This window comes from Bicyclus anynana, chromosome Z (assembly GCF_947172395.1).
Source record: "Bicyclus anynana chromosome Z, ilBicAnyn1.1, whole genome shotgun sequence".
NCBI lineage: Eukaryota > Metazoa > Arthropoda > Insecta > Lepidoptera > Nymphalidae > Bicyclus > Bicyclus anynana.
Window position 1 is genome coordinate 16032283 of NC_069110.1, and position 10019 is coordinate 16042301.

At 36.0% G+C, this 10019-nt stretch overlaps 2 protein-coding genes across 2 annotated transcripts; one reads left to right on the top strand and one right to left on the bottom strand.

Moving 5' to 3' along the window:
- Positions 1–5177: 5177 nt before the first annotated feature.
- Positions 5178–5879, top strand: LOC128199738 (uncharacterized). Its single transcript, XM_052890766.1, has 2 exons — positions 5178–5495; positions 5568–5879. The coding sequence occupies exons 1-2, from the start codon at positions 5352–5354 to the stop codon at positions 5766–5768; spliced, it is 345 nt and encodes a 114-aa protein (XP_052746726.1). The 5' UTR covers positions 5178–5351; the 3' UTR covers positions 5769–5879.
- A 2769-nt stretch (positions 5880–8648) lies between these two features.
- On the bottom strand, positions 8649–9363 carry LOC112048029 (uncharacterized). Its single transcript, XM_024085367.2, has 2 exons — positions 9033–9363; positions 8649–8960 (listed from the first exon to the last, which is right to left on the bottom strand). The coding sequence occupies exons 1-2, from the start codon at positions 9174–9176 to the stop codon at positions 8760–8762; spliced, it is 345 nt and encodes a 114-aa protein (XP_023941135.1). The 5' UTR covers positions 9177–9363; the 3' UTR covers positions 8649–8759.
- Positions 9364–10019: the final 656 nt, after the last annotated feature.

The following is a 10019-nucleotide window of genomic DNA, read 5'->3' on the forward strand; positions in this document are numbered from 1 at the left end:
TAGTACAATAAGCTCTACAAGCACTATTCGCTTAGATTTGGACAAAAGGAAAATGTCTGGTCTAGATCTCGGAATAGCGACATCCGCTGGGATTTTATGTTTTTCATACGTATCCATTATCAAAGTCCAATCAGGTGCAGAATCTATGGTTGAGTGAGGCTTACTAGTTTCTTACGATTTTGTTAATGACCTTGTTTTGACGAAGTTTTGTCTTTTATTTATAGTCAATCCTTTTTAAGTTTTAGCAGTAGCTAGAGCTCAATAGAAAGGCTAATAGCTAATATAAGCACCGGATAACATTTTTATATAGAATCTCAATTTCGTTAATGTCAACTAACGTATGTGAAGGATATTGAATTAGCCTGCAGGTTACCGCGAGCTCTCGTTCTCGTTAACAATAAACTCTATCCACGATTTTTATCTTACAGTTATTTTATAATGAAAACGTTTGCCCTGGAAAAATACTGTCATTTACAGATTATGACTAAAGGAAACAGAGACAAAACAAATTAGTCACGCGCTGTATTCGCCTCGAATGAGTTATTTAGACAAATGCTTCAGGGGCAATCTACAAAACAAAGTAGAAACCGTGAACGATTATTACACCTAATACCTACCTAAGACAAAATCTGTAGAAACTTATTGACTTTTTTCAACATGATATGCTATAAGCTTGGTGTTGAACCGCACTATACGATTATAAAAACAAAAAAACATACACCATGGCTGAGTTTCTTGTGGCTTTAACTCTTAGCGTAACTTTAATTTTAGGTTTTCGACTCTAATTATCACCATTAATACATGACATAACTCGACGTTATGAAATTTTGATTTGATTTTATACTACATCCCTTTTTGTTGTCGTATTTTTCATGGGTGATTCTTCCACTCACTCCTGTCCTCAACCTTTATAGCCGTCGTGAGAGGAAAGGCCGTGAGCGATTTTACTTGATGGATCAGACCAGCAAGCGGGTGGGTGATCGGCCGCGCGGTCATTTGCCCTCCACCTTACCCACAACTATGAGTAACTCAAATAAATATACCTACTACAAACATATAAATACTTATATAATGTATTTTATTTTTCTTTTTTTATTCTTTACTAGTAAACCGTTGACTACACTCTCACCTTATGGTAAGTGGTAATGCAATCTAAGATGGAAGCGGGCTAACATGTTAAGAGTGGGATGAAAATCCACACCTCTTTTGGTTTCTACACGACATCGTACCGGAACTCTAAATCGCTTGGCGGTACGTCTTTGCCGGTAGGGTGGTAACTAGCCATGGCCGAAGCCACCCACCAGCAAGACCTGGACCAATTAAGAAAACCTCAATCGGCTCATCCGGGCATTGCACCCATCCTCCTTCATCAAGTAAATCTACTACGCATACCACTGCGCCACGAAGGTCATCAATCCATAAATCCTTAATTCAAAATTCATTTATTTCAATTAGGGTTAATTTACAAGCACAGAAAGGTCAGGATTATGTCATAATTTAATTTAATCTAATGGTGGTAATAATAGACGAAAACTTAAAACTAAAGTTACGAGGGTTCCAAACGAGCCTTGGTCCGAGAAGAGCCCACAACAAACTCAGCCAAGGTTTATTTTTTTGTTTACCACCATTTTAGAAACTTATTTAAACATAAGCAGTAACAGTTTAACCCCAAGCTTTTTTATCTATACTAATATTATAAAGAGGTAAAGTTTGTAAGTTTGTAACATTCTTTGAAAGGGATAATCTTCGGAACTACTGGTCAGATTTTAAAAATTATTTCACAAGTAGAATGTTACGTTATCGGGGAGTGCTATAGGCTATATTATATATTTCAGGCAGGGTTACTCTACCCTGCCCCTAAGGCAGCAGGGGTAGGATTGGGTAGGTTTAGCTTGGTAGTAAGGTAAGTTAGGGGTTATGGAAGAAGTGCACATAAGTGAAAGCGAACCTTGACCGGGTCCGCTATTGAATATAATATTTTGAAATAGGGGTTGAAAGTTGACATCGATTTTTACGCGGACAAAGTCGCGGGCGTCCGCTAGTCTATCATAAAAAGAAAAATTCCACCTCTTAGTATTTCACAAGATTCCAACATTACACCTGAAACCTACCAATTCTTTTCAGAATATTCAAAAGAAACAACACTCAACAAAGTTACAACATAATTGCAAAAAGGTTCAAGAGGAAGCCAAAAATATTGTGTTTTCAAAAAACGTGATAAACTCCGCAATAATTGCCAATGATCCTTTGTGAATTGTTCACATGAATTCAAACTTTGCGTAAGATTGAAAGAAAACATTTTCAAGTAACTCATGAATCTAAAATGAAAATAAAATAATATTAACTATACAAACACAATAAACAAGGACAATAAATAAACAAAGGAGTCAACTTCTCCTGAGGATGCTCCGGTTTCGGGGTGAAACGTATGTAAAGAGTATTTTGTCGGACCTGGGTGACGTTGTCGCATGGGTTCGTCGGATTTTCGCGATTGATAGCCAAATAAATAAATTATTATATATTTAAAATTTTCATATACTCACGTCTCAAAAAAATATGAGAAAAAATTTTAGTCTAGTAGAACGATAATGAACTATTTAAGACCATTTAAAAAAAGTGTCAACTAGCCTATTGGCATTCGGACTTACCCAAAGCATGGGCTGACTTATAATAACCTTCTTAAAATGAAGCATGTCTGGCTAACGCACGTTCTTAGTCTATAATAACAATGCCGTAGAACTTGCTGGTTTAAGTATAAAGCACACTACACACCTATTGTGGCAAACGTGATGATTTCTGAAATTACAGTTTATTTCATAACCTAATAAGCGGCTGGATACTTCACAATGTTACGCATTGTCAAGGTGAAATCTGTTTGTGACGGGTAATTTACTTTTTAAGTAACCGTAACAATCGTAGCACTTTTAAGGTTCCGTAGCTCACAATCAAAAATATCCATAAAGGCTCACTTTGTATCCATGACTCGAGAAGTTGGAAAACCCAGGGGCGTAGCTACTGCCGTATGTAAACTGTACCTAATCCACAATGTCACAATTTGGCTGGTGGGAGGCTCCGGCCGTGGCTAGTTACCACCCTACCGTCAAAGACGTACCGCCAAGCGATTTAGCGTTCCGGTACGATGCCGTGTAGAAACCGAAAAAGGGTGTAGATTTTCATCCTCCTCCTAACAAGTCAGCCCGCTTTCATCTTAGATTGCCTCATCACTCACTATCAGGTGAGATTGTAGTCAACTAACTTGTATAAGAAAAAAATTTCACTTTTTTGGTGCTTCCCAGAAAAAATCCTATAAAAATTGCCTATAGATTTTCACTTCAGAAATGACAAAATTCAAAAAATAATTCTTTTTTCCCGGGTTAAGCGTGCAGCCAAAAAATGGAAACATCCTACATGGGTTATACCATTGCCCTACTTATTTTATGAGAAATGTTTACCTGGGAACCCCAACTAATTTTGATACAGGGCCCCTCCAAACCACCCTGCGCCACTGTTGAAACCATATACCCACTAAGTTGCACCACAGTTAAGATAAGACACACAGTTAAGATTTCAGCACCGACAGACAAATAAACATATTAATCCTGATTTAGATTTAGCGTAGTTCCCGTTCCCGTGGGATTTCATGGATTAAATGTAGCCTTTGTTACCCTTTAAAACATCAGTTATTTGCTAGTGAAAGTCTCATCAAAATAGGTGCTCACCCTAACCTATCCCTACGTGGCAACTTCACCTTACCTCGTACAGTTACGCAAGCAACCGATAAGCTATCAGCGACAGCCGACAAACATAAGCTTTAGCTGCTTATAATAAGATGTTCGTCTAGATACGAAACCCACTGCACAAACGATTATTTAAGGCGCGTGAGACAATAATGTAGGTAAATGAAACTCTATATAACGACACTAAAGGAAACGACTTACCTGCTTAATTATTATTCATATTCACAATCGCTATTTCAATTATTTGCAAGTATGCGGAAACCGCGAAGTCCCGGTTTTATATGGACATAGGTTGACGGACATTCACCCACATTTAATATTTCTAAAGTTTCAACCTCCATATACGTATCTAAAGCCAGCCATACACGGCCAAGTGTACCATCAAGTGTACAGCGCGATATGTGTAGTGAAAAAAATATCGAAATTATATTTTACATAATAAACTATACACTCCAAAGCGATCTGACACAGCTTATTTTCACAAAGATGAAACCTTAGGTTTTCAGTAACGTCTCATGTACTTTGAATACCTGTGTGTTTGTTGCATTTTTTTATTCTTAAAAGTTAGCCCTTGACCACAATCTCCCCTGATGGTAAGTGATGATGTAATCTAAGATGGAGCGGGCTAACTTGTTAGAGTAGGAAGACAATCCAAACCCTTTTCGTTTTCTACACGGCATCTTACAGAAACGCTCCAAGTTTTTGAACTTTACTTTTTAACCAAAAGACAATGCAACAGAGCACAGACAAACATTAACATTGAACTGTCGGTCACCTTCGATGTCTTACTACGCAGGCGAAATTTCTAGAAATTGCTTGGACCTTGCTTGGACCAGAGGCGGATTATCCGTAAGGCAAACTAGGCACGTGCCTAGGGCGTGTAGTTACAAGGGGCGCGCGAGTTCAGAATTTCTAAATAAATAATGAAAATAACATATCGACGATTAATAACTAAATGGTGATCTATAATCTAAATCACTAGTGATATATTCATAACACACCATAACCTGTCAACACACTTAAAGGCCTATTTCCCACAGCAGAGAGGAATCATGAATTTCGATATTCGTTCTGTCGTCCCTCTTGATTAATTCACACTTCTAACGTCATATTTCAATTGCGCATTAGCGTGGGTCCTGGTCTACCAAAGTCTAGGGTTTGATTATACAACGTCATCGTAATTACAAAAACAACTAGTTTTATGATGATGACTATTATGATAGCCATGTACAGGGGCGCCGATAAAGTGATTGCCTAGGGCGCTCTGGACCTTTAATCCGCCACTGGCTTGGACGTTGCACCATTAAACATTCCCGTGGCACTGTATTATTAATCTGAATGTGAGCGTACTTTAGCCGTCTGTGCACAGACGTCAAATTCTGTGCATCTTACTAATCTGTGGCTTTTTCTGTATCTGTGGGTCTGTCAGCTGTCTGTATCTGCCGTATCTGCTGTGGCACATACCGCACATATTTTCCATTTTCCTTTAAAATATTAGGCGTGCTAATTGTTATTAAACAAAATTAAACATACATTACGTTGTTATGGATAAACTTTACATTTTCCTGTAATATAGATTCATTTAGTTAATAAAGTTTTAGTTAAAATTTAATCATGGGTAGCTTAGATAAAGCCCTTCTAACAGGATTTATATGTCGATTGTGCTCTGAAATGTGTCCTGTTGTATATCACATGTATAGCGAAGAAGGCATACGTTTAGGCATAGCTGAAAAAATAAATAAATATGTTTCTATAAGCGTAAGTGTTTCTTGATTTTTAATTGAGCATAGATATTTTTTTACGTAAATTAATCGATATACGGTCTTTCAGGTGTCGCCTTCAGACCCTCTACCCAAAACTATTTGCAAGAGCTGCTTGGAACGCTTGGAGAATCAACATAGACTGATGACTCTTATTGAACAAGCTGCGAATGGGCTGAAAGGTCAAAGACGTGCTCGCGTTGGCCGCGGTTCCTATGTGAGCATGTGTGACAACTCGGATAACCCTCCGCAGCCCTCTGAACCTAAATAACAATTACTACTTGTTGCAACATTACTTATTGTTGTAACATTATTATTTTTTATGTATTACTAGGTCTAAGTTAAAAAACCAAATAAGAAAGTAAATGGATGTTTCGTGTTACCTCATCTGTGTTTCATTTCCATCATCAGATAGACTCCAGATCTTCATTAACATCTCACATCATCTACATTGTAGTCAAAAATATTTTATACTATAATAATATAATAATATAAAATATTGCTGATTGTAGTGCTCGAATATACCTAATAAAAATTAACAAATGCAGTAGTCATACATATGATTTTTGAAAGTTCCCGTTGATTTCTCCAGGTTCTCAGCATCAGGTTCTTGATGTTCTTGATGTGATTATACCCTTTCAAACAATAAATAATTATCCAAATTGTCTTAGGCGTCATCGAGTAATTGCGTAACATCTACCGTAAGGGTTATTTCCATTGAAGCTTAAAATGTTTGACAAAAGTTTTGGTCAATGAAAGTTGTCATACACTTTTGATACTTCTTCAGAATAACATTCTTCAATATACAGTGTAATCTCTATATATATAAAACGAATATATACATATTCTGAAGGACCACAGTTTAAAAGTGAATAAATATTATGACCTAACAAATGAACTAACTAAAAATGGCTATGTTGTTAGTCTGTACGCCGTAGAAGTAGGTGCGAGAGGATTACCAGCAAAATCTCTCTATAACTTGCTTAAAGTTCTTGGCCTCTCTAGAAGTGCAGCTAGTTCTATATTAGAACAAGTGTCCAAAGCTGCTCTAATGGGATCTTACCAAATTTGGATAGGTAGGGAGAACAACACGAGCTGAGAAGGGGAATGTTGATCGATTGTCAAGGAATTCCTTAACCTTACATCCAGTAGTCATAAGTCCTGGACTTTGCTTGGTGTTTTTCTCTCTACCACGCGATGGAGCCGGCACCTGCACGGTGAATCCATGGAATGCTAAGATATTCATCTCACACTAAAGGGACTTTGCACCTTTACTAAAGCCATACACAAGGAGTACTGTTTACTAATAAACAAATTAGAAATGAGGGTAGAAAATTCATAACTTTTTAATTTTAAATTACTTATTGTTTTTTATAAAATGTTATTCATAATATATTAACTATATTTAATTGTTTTAAGCTTGTTAATCAAATTTATTTTCATTAATTTAAGCAAATCTTAATTATAATTATTTGTTGGTAAACAGTACTTAGATACTTAGATAATATAAGTTGTGACTGTCATTAGGAGTTAAGTGATGAAAACAAGGGCCAGTTAATGAAACTCCTCAACGGCTTACAGTAGCTACCTTGTGATTGGATATGATCAATTTGTATTGATGAGAACATTCCACCTAGATGGATTGTGACTCATCAACTTTTTACAGCAGCTACATTGTGATTGGACTTGATTAATTTGTATTGATAAGTACTTTCCACCTAGATAAGTTGCGACTGTCATTAGGGGTCTGGTATGAAGACAAAGGACAGTTAAGGAAACTTCTCATCAGGTAACAGTAGCTACCTTTTGTCAGACAACGCTATTCCATTTCAGGTTTTAATTTGACTCATAGCAACTTACCTTTGGCGAAATATTTGTTCTCTAGATTTCTAAATGTTTTATTACTAAAAATACACTAAACTTTTGTTATATCTGCTGCTGAACTCAAAAGGTACTTTTTATTACTTAATTGTCATTATTTAAAGTGGGTGTAATGTTATATATGAGTCATTGTATAAAAGGCAAGCTTAACCAATCAAAGCCATGTGATGTTAATCTTAATTATAATTATTTGTTGGTAAACAGTACTTAGATACTTAGATAATAGATGGGTTGTGACTGTCATTAGGGAGTTAAGTGATGAAAATAAGGGCCAGTTAATGAAACTCCTCAACGGCTTACAGTAGCTACCTTGTGATTGGATTTGATCAATTTGTATTGATGAGAACATTCCACCTAGATGGATTGTGACACATCAACTTTTTACAGCAGCTACATTGTGATTGGACTTGATTAATTTGCATTCCATGGATTCACCGTGCATGTGCCGGCTCCATCGCGTGGTAGAGAGAAAAACACCAAGCAAAGTCCAGGACTTATGACTACTGGATGTAAGGTTAAGGAATTCCTTGACAATCGATCAACATTCCCCTTCTCAGCTCGTGTTGTTCTCCCTACCTATCCAAATTTGGTAAGATCCCATTAGAGCAGCTTTGGACACTTGTTCTAATATAGAACTAGCTGCACTTCTAGAGAGGCCAAGAACTTTAAGCAAGTTATAGAGAGATTTTGCTGGTAATCCTCTCGCACCTACTTCTACGGCGTACAGACTAACAACATAGCCATTTTTAGTTAGTTCATTTGTTAGGTCATAATATTTATTCACTTTTAAACTGTGGTCCTTCAGAATATGTATATATTCGTTTTATATATATAGAGATTACACTGTATATTGAAGAATGTTATTCTGAAGAAGTATCAAAAGTGTATGACAACTTTCATTGACCAAAACTTTTGTCAAACATTTTAAGCTTCAATGGAAATAACCCTTACGGTAGATGTTACGCAATTACTCGATGACGCCTAAGACAATTTGGATAATTATTTATTGTTTGAAAGGGTATAATCACATCAAGAACATCAAGAACCTGATGCTGAGAACCTGGAGAAATCAACGGGAACTTTCAAAAATCATATGTATGACTACTGCATTTGTTAATTTTTATTAGGTATATTCGAGCACTACAATCAGCAATATTTTATATTATTATATTATTATAGTATAAAATATTTTTGACTACAATGTAGATGATGTGAGATGTTAATGAAGATCTGGAGTCTATCTGATGATGGAAATGAAACACAGATGAGGTAACACGAAACATCCATTTACTTTCTTATTTGGTTTTTTAACTTAGACCTAGTAATACATAAAAAATAATAATGTTACAACAATAAGTAATGTTGCAACAAGTAGTAATTGTTATTTAGGTTCAGAGGGCTGCGGAGGGTTATCCGAGTTGTCACACATGCTCACATAGGAACCGCGGCCAACGCGAGCACGTCTTTGACCTTTCAGCCCATTCGCAGCTTGTTCAATAAGAGTCATCAGTCTATGTTGATTCTCCAAGCGTTCCAAGCAGCTCTTGCAAATAGTTTTGGGTAGAGGGTCTGAAGGCGACACCTGAAAGACCGTATATCGATTAATTTACGTAAAAAAATATCTATGCTCAATTAAAAATCAAGAAACACTTACGCTTATAGAAACATATTTATTTATTTTTTCAGCTATGCCTAAACGTATGCCTTCTTCGCTATACATGTGATATACAACAGGACACATTTCAGAGCACAATCGACATATAAATCCTGTTAGAAGGGCTTTATCTAAGCTACCCATGATTAAATTTTAACTAAAACCTTATTAACTAAATCAATCTATATTACAGGAAAATGTAAAGTTTATCCAATAACAACGTAATGTATGTTTAATTTTGTTTAATAACAATTATCACGCCTAATATTTTATACGAAAATGGAGATTAAGTGCCACATTGAGCTAACAGACCCACACAAAGAGTAGAGTAAGTACAGAAAACGCCACAGATTAGTAAGATGCACAGAATTTGACGTCTGTGCACAGACAGCTAAAGTACGCTCACATTCAGATTAATATTATAATGCCACGGGAATGTTTAATCGTGCAACGTCCAAACAAGGTCCAAGCAATTTCTAGAAATTTCGCCTGCGCAATAAGACATCGAAGATAACCGACAGTGCAATGTTAATGTTTGTCTATGTTGCATTGTCTTTTGGTTAAAAAGTAAAGTTCAAAAACTTATTATTAAACTTACCCTTATATATGTTACCGATATCATTCCATCTATACTATACTCATTACTATTTTTTTAATATTTTGAAATCGATGTTTTGTGGTATATTTGTATTTTATACCACCAAAACGATTACGAATACAATTTATCTTACTTTCCTAGCTCGATGTTATGAGTTTGAAACAATCTTTGAAATTAAAAACGGTAAAAAAGGTAAAAACCTTATAAAAACAGTTTTCAGAGTAAGTCGATGTCATCTGTAATCATGTGTCGTCTGTGGTCGATGTTATAAGTAATTTTACCGCGTTCATTTAAAATTATTTACATTGACATGGACACGACCCCTATATATTAAATCACTCTTTGGACACGACTGTTGTCTTTCTTGGTCAACTCGGTCAACCCCATGA